The sequence below is a fragment of the Chiloscyllium plagiosum genome, unplaced genomic scaffold, assembly GCF_037043375.1.
Source record: "Chiloscyllium plagiosum isolate Xiang-an unplaced genomic scaffold, Cpla_swu_hap1 HiC_scaffold_36, whole genome shotgun sequence".
In the NCBI taxonomy this organism is placed as follows: Eukaryota; Metazoa; Chordata; class Chondrichthyes; order Orectolobiformes; family Hemiscylliidae; genus Chiloscyllium; species Chiloscyllium plagiosum.
The window spans coordinates 19,275,959-19,300,848 of NW_028270174.1; the positions used below are offsets into that span (position 1 = coordinate 19,275,959).

At 41.6% G+C, this 24,890-nt stretch overlaps 1 protein-coding gene across 2 annotated transcripts in view; it reads left to right on the plus strand.

Annotated features, from left to right (window-relative positions):
* LOC122539423 (neuronal vesicle trafficking-associated protein 1-like) overlaps positions 1-24,890 on the plus strand; it is a 66,717-nt gene that overhangs the window by 33,116 nt on the left and 8,711 nt on the right. For both annotated transcript variants that reach the window (XM_043674247.2, XM_043674248.2), the window contains exon 4: positions 21,208-21,318. In XM_043674247.2, coding sequence (XP_043530182.1) covers positions 21,208-21,318 — 111 coding nt within the window. The remainder of the gene's footprint in view (positions 1-21,207; positions 21,319-24,890) is intronic.

Below are 24,890 nucleotides of genomic sequence, written 5' to 3' on the forward strand. Positions count from 1 at the left end.
ATGAAAGGTGCATATTTGCTGTTTGCTTTTCTGTTTAAATCGTAGCCCTATTTTATTTGTCTACAGTGAAGTAGAACAATTGCAACAATTATGTCCTGTTTTGTTTAGCAAATGCTTTCTAAATTCACATTAATTTCTGGTTTTATTGTGTAGTGCACAATTCCATTGAACATTGGTTAGTTGATCAGAGAAAAAAAGGCATAAAATCATTGAAATTTAACCATCTTAAAATGTTAGATCTGTTTCTTGGAAATAGTTGAGGTTTATGTATACACACTTTGAAAGACTAGGTGCCTTTCAGAACTGAACAGTATCCTTTTGCGCTCTACACCCAAGTACATTTGAAGTAATTCACTGTTGTAATGCTGTTAAGACTGTCATAACCTGTGCTTGAGTTACTGTCAGAGGCAGATGAATCAGCCACGTTATCTTGTCTGGTCTGTCTGGTCGGGGTGCCATGTAGGAGGAGGGTTTTTTAAAATTCTCCAGTACTTGTTTGCCAATTTTGCAGCCCTCCTGGGCCCGAGCATGACCTTCAACACTACTTACATTGTGATTAATGAAAATGATATGGTTTCTTTGTTTGAGTTTCGCTCTCTTCTTCGGCCCTTTAGTTCTGGAACACACTGTCTAAAATTCTCTGCCTCCTTTTTTTTCCCCATTTCTAAAATACTTCTTAACAGTATCTCTTTGACTAAGCATTTGTTCATCTGCTCTAATATTTCCTTATTTATCAAATTCTATTTATAACATTTCTATCAAACGCACTGTATAATTACATCATGATGCTATTTTCAAGGTGAGAGGAGAAATGTTTTTTATTTAACACTGTGGTCCCTGTGTGGATTCAACTTCCAGGGGAAGTAGTGGGTGTGAGTACAGTTACAACATTGAAAAAATATTCAGATAAATACCTGAATAAGAATTGTTTTGAGGGATACGGGCCAAGGGCAGGCATTGGGACTAGTTTATTTTGGGATTATGGTCAGCATGGACTGATTGGACTGAAGTGTCTGTGTCCGTGCTGTATGACTCCATGATTCTATGATGCCACCACTGCTATGAAGATTCCTGACGCTGGAGAAAACTTCATGACTATTGATCATCCCACAGTACCTTACCGGTTTCTAGTCCCTTATACATTTTCTTTAAATGATCAACACTGCTTGAATTTGCTTATGGAAAAACACACAGTTTATATTCCCTTACATTAGCAGTGCTGTTCAACAGCTTTGCTTCCTTCCACATACAAAATAATACTGTGCCAATTGCTATAGCAACACTCTGCTCAAATAGTTCAAGAAACTGTATTATATTATTTGTATAAAGACCTAAATGCAATTTATTACACTCTCTCTTGTGAGCTCAAAGTGACACTCTTAAGTGTTGCCATTTTTCCATTTAGAGCTTTTATAACGTTCCATACAATTGGCTTCTGAACATTAGATGGGAAGCTGTTCTCTGCTGGATAAGGATGTTTTCAGTTTCCAGTGAAGAAAATCCTGCATTGGTATTGATGAACTTTCAAGTGAGAGCGCCTCCTGTACTTGCATTCACTTGCTCTTGTCAAATAAATGAGCTGTAAACTTATGAAAGGTAGCATTGCATCCTTGGATACTGAAAGGAAGAAACAGAAAACGTGAATAAGTTGGGGGTGGGATGTAGATAGTTGTGAGGACACTAGCAGGTGGTAAATGTGTGAGTGCAGGTACTGAATGAAAGGTTTTTGAAGCAAGGGTAAGCAAAATTGCTAAAATCAGACTTTTAAGTGTTAAGCAAAGTTTGAGAAATGTGAAGAAGAGGTTGGTCTTAGCAATTCTGCTAAGGTAATTAAATTTACTCTTGTGATACACCCAGCACTTTGAAACTATGCTGCTGGTATTGACCTGCTCAGACCCTTCTCCATTTCTGCTCACTAAGTGTCCAGGTCACTCATTGTCAATCAGAAGAAGAGTATCTCCTTTTTGCAATTCATTTGATCCACAAGAATGACAGCATTTTTAAGATATGAGTACAATAAGAGTCATAGAGTTGTACAGCATGGAAACAGACCCTTCGGCCCAACTCGTCCATGCTGACCCAATCTAGTCCCACCTGCCAGCACCTGGCCCATATCCCTTCAAACCCTTCCTATTCCTATACCCATCCAGATGCCTTTTAAATGTTGTAATCGTACTAGCCTCCACCACTTCCTCTGGCAGCTCATTACGTACATGAATCACGCTGTGTGTGAAAAGGTTGACCCTTAGGTCTCTTTTATATCTTTCTCCTCTCACCCTAAACCTCTAGTTCTGGACTCCCCCACTGCAGGGAAAAGACTTTGTCTATTTATCCTATACACACCCCTCATGACCTTATAGAGGTTTATAAAATCACCCCCTCAGCCTCTGAAGCTCCAGGGAAAACGGTCCTATCCCATTCAGCCTCTCCCTATAGCTCAAATCCTCCAACCCTGGCAACATCCTTGTAAATCTTTTCTGTATACAATTGTTTTGGTGATAAACTTGACACCCACTTAATGCACAGCATGATTCTACAGCCAACAATGAAGGAAATGGCTCATAATTTTCCTGGTGTTATTTGAAGAATATTGATGAGATCATAGGTTAACTCTCTCTAACTAGTGATTTGAAAATTTAGCATTTATCACTTACATACAGATATGTAAATGCGTGAAATTGCTGGAGGAAAAGGATAGCTGGCCGAACATGCCTCCCCATGATGTATGGTGCAACCTCAGCAATTTGATTGCCACCCAGTGATCTCCTGTGAGAGGCATGATGCACAAATTCAGACAGTGTCAGTGCATGTGTATTTACACTTCATTTACCCATAACATAAATGTGTCAGACAGGAGCCCATTTGAGGCCTTCAAGAGGACATTGGATGATTATTTAGATAATGTGCACGAGTATGAGCGAAAAGTAGATGATTGGCATTAGGTAATGGTGTTCATTTAATGAGCCTGTGTAAGCATGATGGTCAAATGGCCTCCAGCAACATAACACTGATGTGATTTCCTGAACTACCAAGATTTAATTGTAGTCAGTTTCTCCTTCTTTATGCTCACAACACTTAACACAAATCTTGATATCTTCTACAAACTGGCGAAGAGTTTCTTCCAGTCCCTTCATGCAGGTCATTACTGAAAATAAGGAAAGCCAGTATCCATAATTGTAACACTGATCCCTGTGGAACTCTGTCAGCAATTGTTTTCAACATAGCTCCATTACCCTTTAATAACAACCCTCTGCCTACAAGGTTGGAAATAATTTGTGCAGTCCAAGACCTAACTGCTCGTCCCACTTCGGCTTAGTAAATAGCCTATTGCATGGCACCGTGTCAAAGCTCTTTGAAAATGCACTTAAGTGATACCAACAAGACTGGCCACAACCTCTGATCAGGTACCTTGCTGGAAAAATTCAACTAGTCTTATAAATCCTGACCTTTTCCATGGCATGCTCAACACAGCTTAATAACTCCTTTTTAGCCAGGCAGTTATACTGAGTATCTTTAATGATGTCAGAACATGTATTTAATATATTATATAGTTTCTTGGTTATGGTGTGTTCTCTTTTTGAATATTGATAATACCTAAGGTCTCCTTTCAGTCCATGGATCCAAACCTACATCCTGTGTTGTTGCTATGTTAATGATAGGGGTGCATTAAGCATGATTCTAATTTCTTTTGAGCACCTTTGGGTGAATGCTTTATTGTTTCAAAACACCCTTATTCAGTGCAAAATGATATTTATAGTCACGATTGGGAGCAGCGCTCTGAAAGCTAGTGTGCTTCCAAATAAACCTGTTGGACTATAACCTGGTGTTGTGTGATTTTTAACTTGATATTTATAGTGACTGTAACTAGTATGAGTTCCCTAATTGGGGCTGTTAATCTGGTCAGTTAGGGGGCCCTAGCTGACAGATTTTAAAACTGGAACGTCAGAGATTCTGTTCGCTCTGAGAGCTGGCTCTGAGGAAGTTGGATCAGTGTCATAGACTCTCCACATGTAAACAAAGGGTGACTTGGTGATGGGATACCAGCCTCTGGAGTTATTTCAGTATGGACCTGCATTTGTAGAACTCCATTTTTGCAGTTAACAGTCTGCTGTATGGTTGATAATTGAGTGTTGTCTATTGTAATGAAGACTCACTCAACGTAGGCTTTTGCCCGAAACGTCGATTTCGAAGCTCCTTGGATGCTGCCTGAACTGCTGTGCTCTTCCAGCACCACTAATCCAGAATCTGGTTTCCAGCATCTGCAGTCGTTGTTTTTACCTCGTAGCAATTTAACTTGTCTGCCATATCTTGGGAGTCCACCTGAATTAATAGTGAGGAATTCTTTAATAGCTCAGTATGATTTGTTAATGACCCTTGGACTTCCAACAGAGCTAAAGTAATTCTGCTGTTGCAGCTGTCATTTTTTCTCTTCTGTAGTGATTTTGTGCCTCTCAAATTTAATGCGCTTATAGGAATTTTAATTTATGTCTATTCTCCTCTGAGTCATTTTCTGTGATTGATTAATTCTGGTTTGTTCTTGTATAGTTAGCCACTTTTTAGGTTTATTCAGTGATTTGCCTTTCTTGTGGCTTCCTTTCCACCTTAGCATGGCAATATCCCTGCTTTGTATAAGGTTAAGCAGTTAAGCTAATTCAAGTCCTTTACCACACTCTCAAATCCAGCTCTGTCGAAATCCAGAACTAGCAAGTTTGATTTGGCTGAATTCAACATTCATCTGAATGGATAATCTCGGCCTTCGTTTAGGGTTTCATATGGAAGACTGCATCTGAAATTTAGCACTCCCAGAGTACTGAAAAAATGCCAGATTTAGATTATGATATACCTTCTCAAAATGTATGGAATACACTCTCTCTCTATTGCTATGTGAACTAACTTATTTTGCTGTTGTTTGAGAGACATGATTCATTATTTTTACATCCATAAAGCTGAATCTTAACCCCCAGAAACAGGTAGGTTGCTGTCAACTAGCAAGTGGAAATGAACTTTGAGCCATCCTTGTGCAGGAGAACAGATGGATGGACCTGTAAAATAAGACTCCTCCCCAACTGCAGTATATCTGTCACTGTGAGTGGAGGGTGTGCTACATGTCTGTGACCTGATTTGGGACCCTTGTTTGGTCAATTAATTGCCCACTTAAGTGCCTCATCCTATTACCATTCGGATTCAGCGGGTGGCTGGAGAGATCAGTGCTCTGCATTCACACTGACTGATTAGATCCTGCAGGCTGCTGCCCAATGAAATGCCTCCTTTTATGGGTCCCCAGTGCAAATCTAGGACCCAGCCAACCCTACAGTTGCCTCTCCCTGTGTTCGACCACCTGTTTTGGACAGCGTAATGTTTACCACTCATTGAGAATCATACAGTTTGGAAAAGGCCATTCGACTGAGAGTCTATACCATCATGTTCCGACCTTGTTGGGCGCTGGTGGTTAAACTCACTATTAGAGTTATTCTAGTTAATCTTCTCTTGATTCCAGCACTGAAGGGTTTTAATGTGTATGTGCGCTAGTTGTTAAGTCAATGATGTGTCCTGTTTTAGAATTGTACACTATTAGTAGAATGAGAATGAATCAACCTCTATAGCCGTACATGTTGTTGTTGTTGTTGTTGTTGTTGTTATTACCAGATCATTTATCTACCCTCCCTGAACTATATTGCTCACAGTTCAGTAATGTCTTGATTTTAAAAATTCTTATCCTTGTTTCAATAAATTTGAACCTTCCCATCTATGACATCCCCTAGCCCTACAACATTGTGACCCCTGCATACTCCAACTCTGACTTCTAACATGGTACTTTATTGTTAGTGACGACATTACCATCAGTCCTGTGACGTAGGCCTTGAGCTTTGGAAATCTGTTGATTTCTCATCGTTTTTAGTTCAAATAACTTGGGCCAACTTGGCTGAGCTTGTGAATTATCTTTTGCTAATTGCAAGTTGCATCGCATTTGTTTTATGAATGGCTACTTGCTGCAAGGCCTAGTGAGATGAAACTTTGGCAAATTTCATAAGCTATTATCAACTCTCCCCTTGTTGCAACCCCATCTTGCCATGTGCCATTCTCCTGAACAATTTGCCAGTCACTGCATTCCTGCTAAAAGACTGGTATCCACTGTACCCATTTCCTGAAAAGGCTGCAGGGCACCAGGATAAATGTTGGTAATCTGGCATTGCATCTTACTGACAATGACATAGCTGGTCATGGACACAGCTGTCATGGCTGACACTCCCTTGCACATACAACCCTATCATCTCACCATACTCTCTTTTTATACACAAGGTCACACTATTTATCTGTCCTTAGCTACATCCCATCTACACACACTCTACGTGACCAATATCCTGCCTCAATGTCCATTGGACACCTGCATCTTGTCATGTTGCAGTCAAGGAACATCACATGGAATCAAGTAATCAGACAATTGCAAATGTGAGCTTTTATTTGCAGCCATCAAAAGTGAACAAAATCAAAATGAATGGAGACTACGATTTGACCCCCCAATGCAAGCTAATTTATGGCATCTTGATCAATGGTGGTTGAATGTTCCATGATGCAGCCAGCTTTCAGCTACCTGAAGTAGGTGTCAGTCAGGCCCTGTGTGGCTTGTAGCACCCAATGCAACTGAGCTCTGTCCTGCTCAGAGAGAGCTTCCACCTCGCCAAAATCCTCAACTTCCTCCAGCAATTGTTCCTGTTCCTTGTTTCTTAGCATCCAGCACACCACCTCCTTGTTGTCTTCTCCAATCATGCAGAGCACAGCACAGGGGGATGATGAGGTGCGTTCTGTCCAGACTATAACCACAGTAAAGTGGTTCATGCAGCGGGACCGCATCTTTAGCAGCCCCATCGTTTACTCCGCCACAGCCCCGTTTGAAACATGGACAGCATTGTACCTGCATTGCGCATCAGTCAGAGGTTTGTATAATGATGGCATCAGCTATGGTCATGGAGGGTAGCCTTTGTCTCCAGTAAACAGTCTTGTAAGGGCTTCTGGACCCTCGAATGTACCTGAGGGTACTTCAGGATGTAGGAATTGTGGTTGCTGCCAAGGTAGTTGGCAGACCCCTCCAGGAAGAGGTAAATAGTGATCACTGATCACTTAAACATGAATGGAATGGAGCACCTTCCTGTTGTTGAATTCCACTGTCAGTGTCCTCTCAATCCCATGTGTGTGCAGCCAATTGCGCCTTGCACCTGGGGGAAGCCAGATGTTCCCATATCCGACTGTCCATGCTGCAGCATTGAGCTCATCAAGAAACAAAATGGACCAGTGTGATTGCCATGCAGGCAGCTAGCACAGTCCGCAGGTGTTAGACTGATGTCTGTGTGCCATTTTGCCACCCAACCAGGATGGAGGGGAGGGGAGTGTAGTTGTCAGTGTGAGTGCTGATAGCATTTATGCCTGTCCCTGTCCATGACACATCTTTTCAGCAGCCTTTTAATACAGTTGCCTGTGTACCCTGCAATGCAAGCGTGTTCTTCCTAACTGACCCATGGGTGGACCCAAGAGTCCTAAGTGGGCGGCACGGTGGCACAGTGGTTAGCACTGCTGCCTCACAGCGCCAGAGACCCGGGTTCAATTCCCACCTCAGGCGACTGACTGTGTGGAGTTTGCACATTCTCCCCGTGTCTGCGTGGGTTTCCTCCGGGTGCTCCGGTTTCCTCCCACAGTTCCAAAGATGTGCAGGTCAGGTGAATTGGCCATGCTAAATTGTCCGTAGTGTTAGGTAAGGGCTAAATGTAGGGGTATGGGTGGTTTGCGCTTCGGCGGGTTGGTGTGGACTTGTTGGGCCGAAGGGCCTGTTTCTACACTGTAAAGTAAAGTAATCTAATCCTGAGGGCTTGGCAAATGTCAGAAGCCACTGTCTGTGAATCGTTCTTTTTAATTTTTTTTTCTTCCCTGGTTAGTAACTCTGTTGCAGGCCTTCAGGTTCTGTGTGCAGCAATGAATTCCGGAACCACAAGTCAATGCTCACAGTGTGCAGAACCTTGGAGGGATTGCATACACACACACACAGGGGAACATTGCACTGATCATGTCTGAGACAGTATTTAGTGCTGAGCCATATGGAGGCTCACTGCAGCAAGCTGAGGTCCCTAGGTACCTGCTCTGTGTTTCATGCTGAGATTTTTTGATGGCTAGCTTGTTTTGGCCTGTTTGGTAAGATAAGTAACTGAACATTTAATTGGGTATGTTGTGGCATTAATGAGGCCTTTCTTATACTATAAGCCCCCACTTAATGGGCAAATTGCCCTGCCTGGCAAAAATTTTTCCTTTGCTGCTTGGCTAATGATTAAAAGATGTTGGGGGTTTGTTGTGATCTGGCGAAAGGCCTCACCAGACTTCTCATCTGATTCTTTCACAAGTACCCACGTCAATCGGGCCCTAATAAGATTTTTTCACTGGCTGTTAACCATTACATCTGTCACATTGAGAAAAAGAAAATTTTAAGATGTTGCTGACGGTGCACTGGGTTTAAAATCCTTGTGATAAAGGATTTTATATGTATGTGTGTGTGATGTTCAAATGTTGAGGATGTCAGGAGGAGGATGAACTTGTCAGCAGGTCTGATTGGAACATGGAGAAGATTCAGAGAAGGTTATTCGTGGTCGTATTGATTTTTATTTTTGCACACTATCTTTGCTTTTCCACTGGGGTCTCGTGTGGAGGTGGTGCTAGGATTCCCAAGGCTAATTGGGAACATTAAACCATGTCTTGGATATTTCTTACAAGGCCAAGCTGTTCTGAAATGTTTCTTGAAGTTGGAGCACTCGGCTCCAAGATAATGATGATGTTACCCACTACACTGCAAAGCCTATATAATATTGATTTAAAATATAGACAGAAAGGTTGGAGATGCAAGGAATTAACCATTAGCTTGTATTCGGTGCAGGAGTTCAAAAGTGTTTCAGTAAATTGGTAGCAAGATTTGAACTCTGGACTGATTTATACTATAGAGAACAACAGGCTAGTCAGTGAGGTCCATTTTAACCTGAATGTGTCATATTCAATTTACAACTGAATATAAAAGTTTTATATTTTGATTTAATTCCTCAAGATTTTGCAACCGGGGACCTATTTGGTGCCATTTAAGCCCAGTGGAATTCTTTCTATTGTTTTGCATTGCAAGTATTAGTGGGAAAGCCAGAAGAATAGCAGTCACTTTCTGAATAAGAATTTGGTCAGATGCTTCCATTGTAGGTTTATGCATGTCTTGATCGCATCAGATGCTGCACTGATTCCATTCAGTGATAAGGAAGCTATGTTAACAACTTTGATTAATAAACTCTGCAGGCAAATGATTGTAAATTTTACAGTGAATCTTAGACAAGTTGTTGAAAGTCTGTTGTTTGGTGCCACACTGCGAGACAGAAGGGGAAGTCCAACTGTGCTTTGATACTTGGCCAAGCCACACTACAACATGTCTTTGGTGGGAACAGGGTGTCTCTACCTTGCTTGCAATCTTGTTTCATAGTATATTAGTGGTGTACAGTCCTCATCTCCAGATGGAAAGCACATTGTTGAAAGCTCCTCCAAACTGACTGTGAAGTATCAGACAACCAAGTCTAGTGACTGCATGGGGGGTGAATTCCTCTGTGAATAATTATCAGGGGTGAATTCCTGTGTGAATCATTTATAGCAGTTCATGAATTCTTTGTGTTAAAAAATTCATACAAATGTTGGCATCTGTTCATGTATTTCATTATTCCCCTGATGTTGAAATTAAAATACAGTCGCCTCTTAATTCAAAGGTCATCAATTTGAATAATCTGATCATTCAGGTCTGAGCATATAATTTGTGTGACTTAAAATCGTGGACAGTTTATATTTTGCTAACGTGAAAAGAAACTTTAAACTATCAGTAGATGTGACAAAATGTTTTCTCGAGCAGATTGCCTAACATTCGATCGGAGGTTTGCCATGGGAACAGGATCTGTACTACCCGAGGATGTAAAGTCTGTGTTATCTGGCATGCCCAGGTGGTGCTGGATAATGAAAAAATGATTTAACAGGGCATTACATCTCTCTGGGCACAAATAGCCTTTTGAAGGGTTGAGCAGAGAGGGAAAGTATTTCAGTAGTCAAGGAGATCCGGTAAAGCAGGGCATGACTGTACAAACCCCACAACTAAAGACGAGGCTGACCCCACAACTGACTCCTCGACCTTCTGAATGGCTTTTCTCACAAAAAAAATTGAGCTGTCAATTTTATTCACAGTTGCTCTGAGCGATGTATCTTTGTTCTAAGAGAATAATCAAAATCGACCTGATAATATAGTGAATCAAATTAAAGTCTAAGAATATCTTCTGCAGATATATAGTCTACACCATTTTGTTATTACTTTAAGGAATGAATGCATTATCTAAATGTTGATTGTGCCTGGCTTTTTCCAAAAAAAAAGGAACTGTCATAAGTTCTGGTTACTAGAAGATTCTGGTTCATAGAGGGCCAAATAAAAGTTTACTGTACATTCATGTCAGATCTCAGCTGATGAGAGTGTACTCTGTTACCACAATGTGGTGTTAAATGCTCAGTTAGGAGTTGCTAATTAATTCAGCTAGTCTCTCTGACCAGAGCGAAAAATATCTAATTTTTGCAAGGCATTATATTTCTTAAACGAACCTCGTAATTTCTACAGTCATGTGTTTCATTAATATATTTTGAGTTGTGATTTTTACAATGTGAAACATGAATTTATGAGACAAATGTGTTATGTGCATTTTAAATACAGCTAAATAAGTAAATACCCACACTGAATTTAGTTTGCTTTATTGCAACCAGATCTGACATTTGGAACAAAGTAAGCTTATAGAACCGGGCAGTATGGTGGCTCAGTGGTTAGCACTGCTGCTTCACAGCACCAGGGACATGGGTTCGATTCTGGCAACTGTCTGTGTGGAGTTTGTACATTCTTTGTGTCTGTGTGGGTTTCCTCCTACAATCCAAAAATGTGCAGGTTAAGTGAATTGGCCTTGCTAAATTTCCCATAGTTTGAGGTGCATTAGTCAGGGTTAATAATGAGGGGTGGGTCACTCTTCAGAGGGTCAGTGTGGACTTGTTGGGCCGAAGGGCCTGTTTCCATACTGTAGGGAAACAGTATTTTGTGTGTGTTATATTTCCAAATTGGAATTTTTAAAATCTATTCACTTATGGGATGTGGGAATCTCTGACTAGACCAGCTTTTATTGCCTATCCCTAATTGTCCAGAGGGTAGTTAAAAGCCAACCACATTGCTGTGGATCTGGAGTCACATGTCGGCCAGACCAGGTAAGGATGGCAGATTTGTTTAGAATATTCCATATTTGAACGTGAGCAAGGTGAACTCAAACTTTCATATACATCTTTTTGCTATTTCATTTTTTTACATAGGGCTGAATTTACTCTTTTACATTTTGCTGAAGTATTTCTCTCAGAAATTCATGGTGGGCTGTCCAACAGAGCCCATGTCAACTTTACCCTCTTCAGCTTATACGTAATATAGTTGACCTCTCTCCCACCTGGCTTGTGCAGCTAGAATGCAGAAGTGCTTGTCACTCTTAGGTCTCTGAATTGTTCACTCTATGGTACATCAGATGCCGCAAGCCAGAAACCACTGCACACTGTTACACTCTCATTGTTGGCGAAAGTGTGGCCCAGAAAGGGAAGCTGGTATCCTGTCTTGCCAATGGAGACCTGGAGGTGGCTGTGGAAAGGGCAGTTTCCTCCCTCCGTCCTTCCAAAGGAGACCATGCCACTAGGTGGAGCCAGCCTGGACAGAGCAGCTTGGGTCAGTGTGGTTGGTATCCAGGCTCAAATATAATGCACAGCCTTGCAGAAAAGAAGCCACAGGGTAAGCCCCAGAGGGCTGTAGAGTTTAAATTGAGGATCACCTTACCTCAGGCAAGGGGCGAGGCTGACAATACAGCTCCTTCATTGTGAGCTCAGCTGGTATGGGAATTAAACCCGCATTGGGCATAATCCTATATGGTAAACCAGTCATCCAAGCTAACTGACCATTTTCTCTCTACATCACTCACTCTTAGGCCCACACTTCTTCTTCCAGCTCTGCTATTGCTACTCACCAAGACTCATGGACTGCAACTGTTCAATATGGTATGCAACATGTCTACTCATTGGCTCTCACCTGCATCATTCTGCCAAACCACTAACATTCTCTGCTCTCTACGCTTCCTACTCATTCTGGGGACACTTCTTCACCTGTTTCCCCGCGTCGCCACCATCTATTATCCCATCTGCTTCCAGAATATTAATTCCTTAGAGAAGGCCAAGAGCAGTGTTGGATTGGTGGATTTCTGGTGTGAGGACAGAATGCTGGGGTTGGCCAGAGAAGAGGGTGAACGTTCATGTAAGAGTACAGACTTCTGTGGATAAACAACTGAGTGAGCTTCATCGTGCTATCCTGCACTGCTCTCCCACTAATACTGGTACAACTCATTCTTATCTTGAACAAGCTTTTCTCCCTTTTCTTCACACCCAATTCCCTCTCCTGTGCAATTTGTAATGAACCAGCAAGCTATAGTGAGAAAGAAGCCAGTACTCCATATGCTCAGCTGAGCCTCTGAGGAGGCCCCTAGATGGATGTTCTGGCATGGGTTTCGCCTGCATCCTTTGGAGACTCACCTCGGTGGGTTCTATCTCTAGATTAGCCTCAGGAGCACAATCTGGTGAGCATGCACTGATTTATCTCCGCAGCTGGTCGAGGTAGAAATGCACAGCTCTCTTCAGCAAGAGGACATTTGGAAGTCGGGCACCTATGCAGCTCCAAGCAGGTTATTCTATGGATTCGGCCATTAGTGACTATGTCAAATGCGCGGAGAGGCTTAGGGTTAGCTAGCAGGTTTATCAGGCAGTCAGTAACGGAGATCATTGGATGGATGCGTCCACCAACATTATAAGTACCATGCTGGCCCCAGCTGTATCTCTATGGACAGGCTGGCTCCTGCCATTGAGACTTGGGTTCAGCACATTCAGATACGTGCTCAGACCTGCACTCTGTTGCTGTATCAATTGGTGTTCAGTATCCATAAGACCATAAGACACAGGAGTGGAAGCAAGGCCATTCAGCCCATCGAGTCCATTCTGCCATTTAATCATGGCTGATGGGCATTTCAATTCCACTTACCCGCATTTTCCCCATAGCCCTTAATTCCTTGCGAGATCAAGAATTTATCAATCTCTGCCTTGAAGACACCCAACGTCCCGGCCTCCACTGCACTCCATGGCAGGCTGAAGAAATGTCTCCTCATTTCTGTTCTAAATTGACCCCTTCTAATTTTAAGGCTGTACCCACAGGTCCTAGCCTCCCCGCCTAACGGAAACAACTTCGCAGTGTCCACCCTTTCTAAGCCATGTATTATCTTGTAAGTTTCTGTTAGATCTCCCCTCAACCTTCTAAACTCTAATGAATACAATCCCAGGATCCTCAGCCATTCATCATATGTCAAGCCTACCATTCCAGGGATCATGCGTGTGAATCTCTGCTGGACAAACTCCAGTGCCAGTATGTCCTTCCTGAGGTGTGGGGCTCAAAATTGGACACAGCATTTTAAATAGTGCCTAACTAGACTTTGTAAAGTCTCAGAAGCACATCGCTACTTTTATATTCCAACCCTTTTGAGATAAATGACAACATTACATTTGTTTTCTTAATCATGGACTCAGCCTGCAAATTAACCTTTAGAGAATCCTGGACTAGCACTCCCAGATCTCTTTGTACTTTGGCTTTATGAATTTTCTCACCGTTTAAAAAAAGTCCATGCCTGTATTTTTTTTTTCAAAAGTGCAAGACCTCACACTTGTTCACGTTGAATTTCATCAGCCGTTTCTGGACCACTCTCCTAAACTGTAAGTCTGCAGCCTGCCCACCTTCTCAGTACTACCTGCCTGTCCACCTAACTTCGTATCATTGGCGAACTTCGTCAGAATGCCCCCAGTCCCTTCATCCAGATCATTAATATATAATGTGAACAGCTGCGGCCCCAACACCGAACCCTGTGGGACACCACTTGTCACCAGCTGCCATTCTGAAAAAGAACCTTTTATCCCAACTCTCTGCCTTCTGTCAGACAGCCAATCCCAATCCATGCCAGTGGTTCACCTCTAACACCATGGGCCCTCACCTTGCTCAGCAGCCTCCCATGAGACACCTTTTCAAAGGCCTTTTGGAAGTCGACATAGATAACATCCACTGGGTTTCCCTGGTCTAACCAACTTGTTACCTCTTCAAAGAATTCTAACAGGTTTGTCAGGCATGACCTCCCCATACTAAATCATTGCTGACTTGTTCTAATCTTACCCCGTACTTCCAAGAATTTAGAAATCTCATCCTTAATGATGGATTCTAGAATTTAACTACAGCCTCAGTAAGGCTAATTGGCCTATAATTTTCCATCTTTTGTCTTGATCCTTTCTTGAACAAGGGGGTTACAACAGCGATTTTCCAATCATCGGACTTCCTCTGACTCCAGTGATTTTTGAAAGATCACAGTCAGTGCCTCTGCTATTTCCTCAGCCACCTATCTCAGAACTCTAGGATGTAGCCCATCGGGGCCAGGAGATTTATAGATTTTTAGACCTTTTAGCTTTTCTAGCACTTTCTCTTTTGTAATGACTACCATACTCCACTCTGCCCTCTGACTGTCCTTAATTTTTGGGATATTACTTCTGTCTTCCACTGTGAAGACTGACACAAAGTACTTATTAAGTTCTTCAGCTATTTCCTTATCTCGCAGCACTAGCCTTCTACCATCAATTTGGAGCGGCCCAATTTCTACTTTTGCCTCTCGTTTGTTTCTTATGTATTGAAAGAAACTTTTGCTATCATTTCTAATATTACTGGCTAGCTTACCTTCATATTTGATCCTCTCCTTCCTTATTTCTCTCTTTTTAACCTCTGTTTGTTTGTTTTTGTAGTCTTCCCAATCTTCTGATATCCCAGTGCTCTTGGTCACTTTATAGGCTCTCTCTTTTTCTTTGATACATTTCCTGACTTCCTTTGTCAGCCTTGGCTGTCTAACCCCTGTCTAATCAGGGGATAGTCTCTTTTCTTTGAGATGTACCTCCGTACTGTGTCCTCAATTACACCCAGATACTCCTGCCATTGTTGCTGTGCCGTCTTCCCCACTAGGCTCTGCTTCCAGTTGATTTTCTCATGCCCCTGTAATTATCTTTTTATTTAACTGTAACACCATTACATCCGATTTTGTCTTCTCTCTTTCAAACTGCAGACTGAACTCTACCATATTATGATCGCTGCCTCCTAAGTGTTCCCTGACTTTAAGGTCTTTTATAAAGTCTGGCTCATTACATAGAACGAAGTCCAGAATAGCCTGCTCCCTTATGGGCTCCATCACAAGCTGATCCAGAAAACCATTCTGTAAGCATTCCATGAATTCCCTTTCTTTGGATCCACCTGCAACATTATTCACCCAGTCCACCTGCATATGGAAGTCCCCCCATGACCTTGCCTTTCTGACATGCCCTATTTATTTCCTTACATCTTGCATCCCTGCTCCTAATCACTGTTAGGAAGTCTGTACAGAACTCCCATTATGGTTTTTTTGCCTTTTGTGGTTCCTCCACTCCACCCACACAGACTCCACGTCATCTGACCCTATATCATTCAGTGCCATAGATTTAATCTCATTCTTAACTAACAAGGCAACCCTGCCCACTCTGCCCTGTCTTTTCGATAAGTTGTAAATCCTTGAATGTTTAACTGCTAGCCCTGAATCCCATGCAACCAAGTCTCTGTGATGCCTACCGTATCACAATCATTCATGATGATTTGTGCTGTTGATTCATCTACTTTGTTACGAATACTATGAGCATTCAGGTAAAGCACCTTAATGCTAATTTTCTTATCCTCATGATTTCCAGCATCTCTAGTAATACGTCCTAAGTTATCCTTCCTTCTTGCTTTATTCCTAGCCTGCCTCGAACTTAAACCCTGCTCACATGCTAACCTGATGCTTATCTATCTGACTCCATACTTCCTGTTGCCTTTCCCTCCCCAACCCCCCTCCTCCGACTCACAAGTTTAAAGTTCTAGTGACCACCCTATTTCTCCTTTTTGCTAGTACACTGGTTCCAGGTCGGTTCAGGTGGAGACCGTCCTATCGGTACAGATCCCTCCGGTTCAAAAACTGATGCCAATGTCCCACGAAATAGAATCCCTCTTTCCCACACCAATCTTTTTGCCACATGTTTATTAGGGACAGACAATAAATGCTGGCTGAGCCAGCAATGCCCATGTCTCCATGAGTGAATAAAAAATGGTAGTACTCACTAAAGCCACCCTTTCACATACTCAGTTGTGAGAATGTTGCAGCTCTGTGATGTGTTCCACTGTCAGATATGAAAAGTGATGCAAAATTAACAAAGCTAAGTGAGCCTTTTTTTTTCTGATGTGCCTGTGTAGCTTTGTATATCTAACATGACTTGGGGGAGGGGAGGGGAGTGCAATTAATGCGAAGTATATAGCAGTCATGATTGAAACTTATGGCATCAAACATTGTTAATGGATGCTGAAAAAAGGACCCTTCAATTGAATGGCAGATGGATGGCATTATAATCAGTGGATGCATGATTAATTGCCCCTGGCAGGGTCGCCCATGGAAATTGCAGCAACCACTTCTGAAGAGAAAAGCAGTAATTTACTCTGCCTATTCTCCTTGCAGTGGCAGCAATTTAGTTTCCGTATTGTGCATTTAAGTTTGGTGTAAAGATGGCAAGGGTTCAATTTTCAGTGTTTTGTGTTAGTGACCGTGTGTTCCTGATTACATTTTGCGCTTACCCCATTTTCGTTCAGCTGCCTTGGAAGAAGGTTAATTTTCCCCATTTAATCGCAGATAGATAGGGTAGTGAAGAAGGTGTTTGGTATGCTTTCCTTTATTGGTCAGAGTATTGAGTACAGGAGTTGGAAGGTCATGTTGCGGCTGTACAGGACACTGGTTAGGCCACTGTTGGAATATTGCGTGCAATTCTGGTCTCCTTCCTATCGAAAAGATGTTGTGAAACTTGAAAGGGTTCAGAAAAGATTTACAAGGATGTTGCCAGGGTCAGAGGATCTGAGCTACAAGGAGAGGCTGAACAGGCTGGGGCTGTTTTCCCTGGAGCGTCGGAGGCTGAGGGGTGACCTTATAGAGGTTTATAAAATTGAGGGGCATGGATAGGATAAATAGACAAAGTCATTTTCCTGGGGTCGGGGAGTCCAGAACTAGAGGGCATAGGTTTAGGGTGAGAGGGGAAAGATATAAAAGAGACCTAAGGGACAACTTTTTCACGCAGAGGGTGGGTATGTGTATGGAATGAGCTGCCAGAGGATGTGGTGGAGGCTGGTACAATTGCAACATTTAAGAGGCATTTGGATGGGTATATGAATAGGAAGGGTTTGGAGAGATATGGGCCGGGTGCTGGCAGGTGGGACTAGATTGGGTTGGGATATCTGTTCGGCATAGACAGGTTGGACCGAAGGGTCTGTTTCCATGCTGTACGTCTTTATGACTCCATGACTCCATGACTCTAAGATAGTCACCACACAATTCAGATCTCCCTATTTACTTCCCAAATGCAAAATTGGAAACTTGTTTTCTCATTGGGAATTTTTTTTATTCTTGCTGTATTTCCTTAATTTTCTCGCCCTTGCCCGTGCCATTTAAAGCATAGGAAAATTTGTCTTTGATATTAAATCGAACTTTTACGTTTTGCCTGACTTGTTTGAACATGCTTTCAGCAGCAATTTTTGATTGTCTTCTCGCATGACTGAGTGGCTACCTCATTCTTCACCCAGTGCTAAACAGAAATGCAATCTGAAAAGGGAAGATTTGTATGCACAGGGCATGCTGAAATGTGATGAATCCTACAATAATCTGGTCGGTGAGCTCACTGGTAGGGAAAATATAATTTTGTGATGGATTTTCAATGAGTCACTCTTGCATGCTATCTGGAATGATGCTGCAGTCAGACAGACTGGATTTCTTTGTTGGATTGATCAGGGTGATTCTATGATGGACAGAAATACAGCTGTGACAGACCCTGTGGCTAGGCATGAGTGTATGCATATGGTGCACATCATATGTCATCAAGCTAGCAATGTTGCACTATGCCTCATGGTGACTCCTTATTACATCTGGGGTCAGACCACGTGCATGTTTTACAACTGCATTTTCAACCACAGGGGATAGTTTTGATGCAAGCTGTCAATATTCAGAGGATGATGAGTATTGTTGACATTTATCTACATCCCACATTGTTGATCTGGTAATAGAGGAGAATAATGAGGCTTTGACGCTTTTTTTCTGTGGCAACGTTATATCTAATCATGGTTTACTGGCACTGATACGTACATTTCATTACATGAAATAATTTAAGGGCTCCTGACAATTTAAAATTACTTACAGAGAATGGGGTCTGATCAACACACGGCACCAATCCATCGACATTTAAATCATATAGCCTTCCTTTTTATGGAAACCTCCAGAAGGCCTGAGGTTTATAATGCAGGAAATCATAACAAAGATGAGATGAATCAAAAATGTAATCATTTAGGTTTTAGATGCCTGAAACTTGCAGAAATAAAGGAAATTTGGGATAAAGTCCAATTCAGTCATAAAATTAAACTACAGCTATTTTGTCAGTTTTACATTATTTACCATATGCTATCTGCTTGGTTCATCTGCCCATTGAGTAGAATATGATCATATTAGTATGTTGCCTTCAATCATTAAAATTACAATAACACAAACCATCTGTCCAAAATTCCATTACATTGATGGTTAACATGTTTTCTCCAGTAACATTTATGGTCAAGAGCAACTTTTCTGTGTTTTTTTTTAAAAAATAAGCTCCCTTTTGTGGAGACTGATTCTAATCAATGAGAGACTCCTAATTCAACACCTTAAGTTAATATATTTTGTCAGATGACGGTTATGCTCAGCAAAACATTGTTTGATGTATGCCTCCTTTAGGTGTTGGCCGTTTTGAATCTTCATGCATTCTTGGTTGTGTTGAAATTGAAGCTGAGCATTTAAGGCCATAAGAAATAAGTAGGACTAAGCCGTTCGTTCAGTCCCTCGAGCATGCTCTGCCATTCTGTTAGGATCGTGGCTGATTCAACATTGATGTTTGATATGTCCACTTTCCTGTCTGTTTGCCCCTAATAATCCTTGATTTCCACTACTAATCAAAAACCTATCTATCTCAGCCTTAAATATACACAAGGACTCTGTCCCCAAAGCTTTCTGTGGCAAGGAGTTCCAAAGAGACTCAACCCTCAGAAGAAACTCCTTCTTCTCATAGCAGTCATAAATTCACACTCCTTTCTTCTGACACTATGTCCTCCGAATCTAGACTCTCCCATAGAGGGAAAACATCTTTTTAGCATGGTTTGCTGTTTTTTTTTGTTTTTCAGGAAATTAAGACAATTTCTGTCTTCTCTCTGTCTGATTCTATTGCTTTCTATGCAGTCCTGGCAGAGAAACCTCTACAGGGGCTTCTGTTCCCATTCCTGCACCACTGCTGCTGGAGACCCCTAAGGATTTTTGCTTGGTGTCTGACTGTTTCTTACTGACCAACATTTGGCTCAGTGACCTATAAAATCAGATAGCTCCTTACATCCTGCTGGAGCAACCCGACAGGATTTCTGAGTCAGGTTGCCCAAAATTTGAAGTCTTCCTTGGAGGATGTGTCTAGTATCAGTAACTTGCCTCTTGAATGTTGAGGAAACTCAAGGAGCAATGCCCATCAATCCTTGCACCCCTTGGATAATGTGTGTGTTGATCATATAGCATGGTGTCTAAGCCCTAAGAAGCAACCAGGCTCATTTCTGTCCCTGAATATTCAAATTCCTAGCTAAAGTCTATAAGAAAATCTTACACATCTTTGAATCGCTTTTCGGTGTTTTGATTTAAAGTATGTTACTGATAATTACTAATAAAAAGAAGGCATAGAGAAATGGCCTAAATAAAGCTGAATTGAAAACCTATTGCAGTCAATTCTTGTCTAATCTCAGTTGGAACACTAGAATGATAATTTCATTCATTTTCTAACTGTAGAGAACTGTGTGCATTTGTTTGCATTTTGAATTGTGTGGTATTTGCCACAGTTTGATTTCTTGTTTTGCAGAATCTTAAGATTGTACTTATCATAATAGTTGCAGGCTTTGCGAACCATGTGATCTCTTGTGGGTTTCAATCCAGATGTTAGAGCTAGATTAGATTAGATTACTTACAGTGTGGAAACAGGCCCTTTGGCCCAACAAGTCCATACCGACCCGCCGAAGCGCAACCCACCCATACCCCTACATTTACCCCTTACCGAACACTACAGGCAATTTAGCATGGCCAGTTCACCTGAACTGCACATTTTTGGACTGTGGGAGGAAACCGGAGCACCCGGAGGAAACCCACGCAGACACAGGGAGAATGTGCAAACTCCACACAGTCAGTCGCCTGAGGTGGGAATTGAACCCGGGTTGCTGGCGCTGTGAGGCAGCAGTGCTAACCACTGTGCCACCGTGCCGCCCCAAATGGACCATCATTCAATAAAGTGTACAGATACAGATCACACTGTCATAACTTTGCCCCTTATGAATACATTTCATAGTCAGTTACCTTTAACTTGCTTGAAGCTTGGAAAGATAGTGTTTTGCAGTCGCAAAAATTGACTATTTGTATTAATTTGTAGTCACTTGATATTCTCTACATTGTCGCCTTCTTTAATTTATAATTTATACTGCAGAATTTTAATAATGAATTTTTGGTCTACCAGAGGATCGAGGTTGCTCAAAATAGTTGTTTTCTGAACACATTTATTGATTTGAAAAAATATGTCTACTGTGGCATGCAGTGTGATCAATCCAGGCCAGAAATACAATATGCACCATATTGGTTCGGTTGTCCTGTTGTTTTCCTTTGCATGAAATTGGTATCAACATCGTTTTATGACTCATTTTGTTATCTGGATGAGATAATGTGAAGAGAGTGACCAGTTATAATTTTCTTCATCGTTTTCTGTAATATTTCATACTGAATTGTCAGGCCATTACGATCATTTTATCTTGTCAGTACAAGTCTGTAAAGATGATGCTGCATTTTAATGACAAGAGTCTAGTTTCTCTGAGAGAAATTTGGAACCACATGTAAATCCCTTTTAAAAATAATACTGTACCTTTTCATTCTTTTGCAGGTCACAGTTCTCATTCTCTTTGCACTGGCATTTCTTACCTGCATAGTGTTCCTGGTGGTGTACAAGGCTTACAAGTATGAGCACAGCTGCCCAGATGGATTTGTCTTCAAGGTGAGATCCTCCCTTTGACAAATTTAGGAATAAAGCAATATACCAATATTCTGTAAAATCCAATTTGATGATACACTGTCATGATTTTTGTGAATTTGAACGTTAATTATATTTAGCTTCCTCCAAGTCCAGTTCAGACTGTTAGACTTGATATTGGCTCTCAGACCAGGAATGCCTGCATTTTTAAAGGAAAACTTATTTTTATCTTCAATTCCTCCATTGCCTCACCTTGACTTATTTTGTTCTAACCTCAGTTAGATCTGTCAACCTCTGAAAAGTCTTGTTTCACTAATTCCATCGTCTTGGACACCTTCAGTTTCTTTTGCTGTATCTTTTCCCAGCCATGCTTTCAGCTGCCTAGATTCAATGTTCTGAAATCCTTCTGTGAATCACTTCTTTCTCTGAGGCTCTTTAAGGCCTAACTCTTTGACTGAGTTTTATTGTCACCTGTCTTAATAATTCTTGATAATGCCTCGATCCTGTGAAGAGCTTTGAGGCAATATATGTTGAAGTTGCTGAATATTTGAGTTCCTGTTATACAAATTGAGTAATTTTCTCAATATTCTTCCTGCCAATTCCTGTTGTGAAATTATTATCTAATTGATGGGTTTCTCTTCAAGGGTGACAGCAATGCCTCAGTACCTCAGTCAAATGGTTATTTTTGACTTGTGGGTCAATAGGCTTGCAGTTTGGGGGAGAGAGTTTTTAAATGAACTGAGCTGGTCTTTCTCCAAATATCCACAAACATATGGGACTTTTAGATGATAGTGTTCAGGAGTTAAACTTGGATGACAATCTTCTACTTTAACCCTGGATACTTCGGGATTTCCCACTTTGCTTACTATCGACCTAGTCAAGGTAATCGAATTCAGCACAAGCCAAGAATCAAACTTGGACAATATCTGGCTAGATACTTGCAAAGATGTTTTCAATTTGCCTATCCTTTGCTCTCTTTCATATTCCTTTTTTTTCAGTACTGAAAGGTTTCAGTGATTTTTTACTGACTGACCTGACCAATCTCAATCACCACCTTTCTGCATCCACCTATCACCATCCCACCTACCTTGCCCCAGCCCCACCCACTCCCTCTATTTATTTCTCAGCCCCCTTGCCCCTCCTCTGTCCTGATGTAGGGTCTTGCCCGAAACATTGACTCTCCTGCTCCTCTGATGCTGCTTGACCGGCTGTGCTTTTTCCAGCTCCATATTTCATTGACTCTGACTTTCCAGCATCTGCAACTATCTCCAACTGACTGACCGCTTTCGCCACATTTGGGAGATTTTAGTGCTTCGTTGTATCCCTGAGTAGCCAGGAAAATATTTATGTTCTGCAGCCTTTAGTGCTGCTGCTCCATTGCCTGTTTTCAAAAATGCATTTTCTGGATATTCCAAAACACTTCACACAAATACTCAGTCATAGGGATGTACAGCATGGAAACAAACCCTTCGTTTCAACACATCCATGCTGACCAGATATTCTGAATCAATCCAGACCCATTTGCCAGCACTTGGCCCATATCTCTCTCAACCCTTCCCATTCATTTACCCATCCAGATGCCTTTTAAATGTTGTAGTTGTACCAGCCTCCACCACTTCCTCTGGCAGCTCATTCCAAACATCACCACCCTCTATGAAAATGTTTCCCCTTAGGACCCTTTTATATCTTTCCCCTCTCACCTTTAAACCAATGCCCTCTAGTTTTGGACTCCCCTACCCTGGGGAAAAAGACTTTGATTATTCACCCTATCCATACCCCCTCATGATTTTATAAACCTGTATAAGGTCACCCCTCAGCCTCTGATGCTCCAGGGAAATTAGCCCCAGCCTATTCAGTCCCTATTGCTCAAACCCTCCAACCATGGCAACATCTTTTACTCGCCCTTTCAAGTTTAACAACACCTGATGTTTGAAATTTAATCACTGTTTTGTGCAAGTCTGCATGGTCCTAAAGTAGCAGTAAGAGAAATGACTGATGAATCTGTTCTGGTGATTTTGATCATGAAGAAACATTGCCCAAGAAAACACTTGTGTTCTTCTTCAAATAGTGGCATAGGACATTTTGGTATTTAACTGAATAGACAGGCTTTGGTTTAATATTTCAACTGAATGACAGAGTCTCTAGAAAGTGTCACATTTTATACATCACTATTCTTTGTTGACCTCCACAGACAATAAAAAGAATTCTGGAAGGAACTTCTGATTATTGGATTTAGGAGACAGATGGTCTACTTCAATGACTGCTGCAGTGGGCTTTCTTCCCCCCTTTGTTAATTTTCCCCTAAGCTTTGGATAGAATCAACATGGAAAAACAACTGAGCCCACGTACATAAATCATTTAACAATGGCCATTATATGATTTGCTCCGGAAAAGTAGTGACAGAAAATTTGAGCTTATAAATCAAAAATTGTGGCCATTCCCCCAAAGGCTGTTGTACTTGAGTTACATTATTAATGTGCTGGGTGGCCATTCTGCATTTTACTGTGATTATTTGTTCAACTGCATGATACTTTGTAGTTGCTGTCAGTTTAAAGCTCAGTTCAATTCACTGGGTAGGAAACATTGCTGCTGATAATATCTAATGCTGTCTTTTTGTTTGCTCACTGATGAATGGCAAGGTCTTGTGCTGCACTGCATAGTGTGCCTGGATCCTGAGCCAGAAACTTCAGATTTGAGTGCCATCCAGGGACTTCATGGTTAAGGAAGCTGTCTTCATAGACAGACTGAAGATCAATTGTAAATGCTTCCCACACACTCCAAAGGCAGGTAGCAAGAAAGATTCCGAGTCAGGAATGTGATTGGAAGAATGCTAGGATCTCTACTACTGCTGTCTGGTCCTCCAGGCTACAACATGCATTTGGAAGAGCATGTTGTAATAGCAACTGAGATTTCCAGAGTGACTAAAACTCCCCATTATGTGGATGGTCCAGAATGAGTACCAGGCAGGCATGAGGTATCAGATTATGTTTGACAATTTTCATAGTCTTACCAACTCCAACCCCATCCACCTTGCTGCTCAGTCTACAAAACCGACTGCGTCCATATCTGGGAACTATGACTTTGTTGGTAGGAGTTGCATCTCGATTTGTGCCATAGACTAGGATTTCCTATACTAATCGGAGACAAATGAGGAAGATCCATAAATGCTCTTGCACTATCATTGGTGTCTATAATAAACAAGCAAGATTTTTGTCAGTAACATAACCAGATGCATTTGTAAAATGCAAGCCAGGCATAATTTTAATTCGAAACTCTAGAGCTGCCAAGATCACAATCAACTTGAGGTTTCAAACTGTGAATGAATCGATTTGCAGGGTGTCTAGAATACAAGGTATTTGCAGGTTAGAAGCAAACAATTCAGCTCAATAGATCCCTGTGGGGATTTTACTCCACATGGCATCACTTCACTCCTTTATTTAACCTCCACCAACATACTCTTCCTATTCTTTACACCTTTGTGTTATCGTTTAGTTTGCTCTTGAATGCGTCCGTAGCTGTTTGTTTGCCTCAGTGATTTCATTTAGTGGCAAGGTTCTCATTCTAACCACTCTCGGGATGTAATGTTCCTCTTGAAT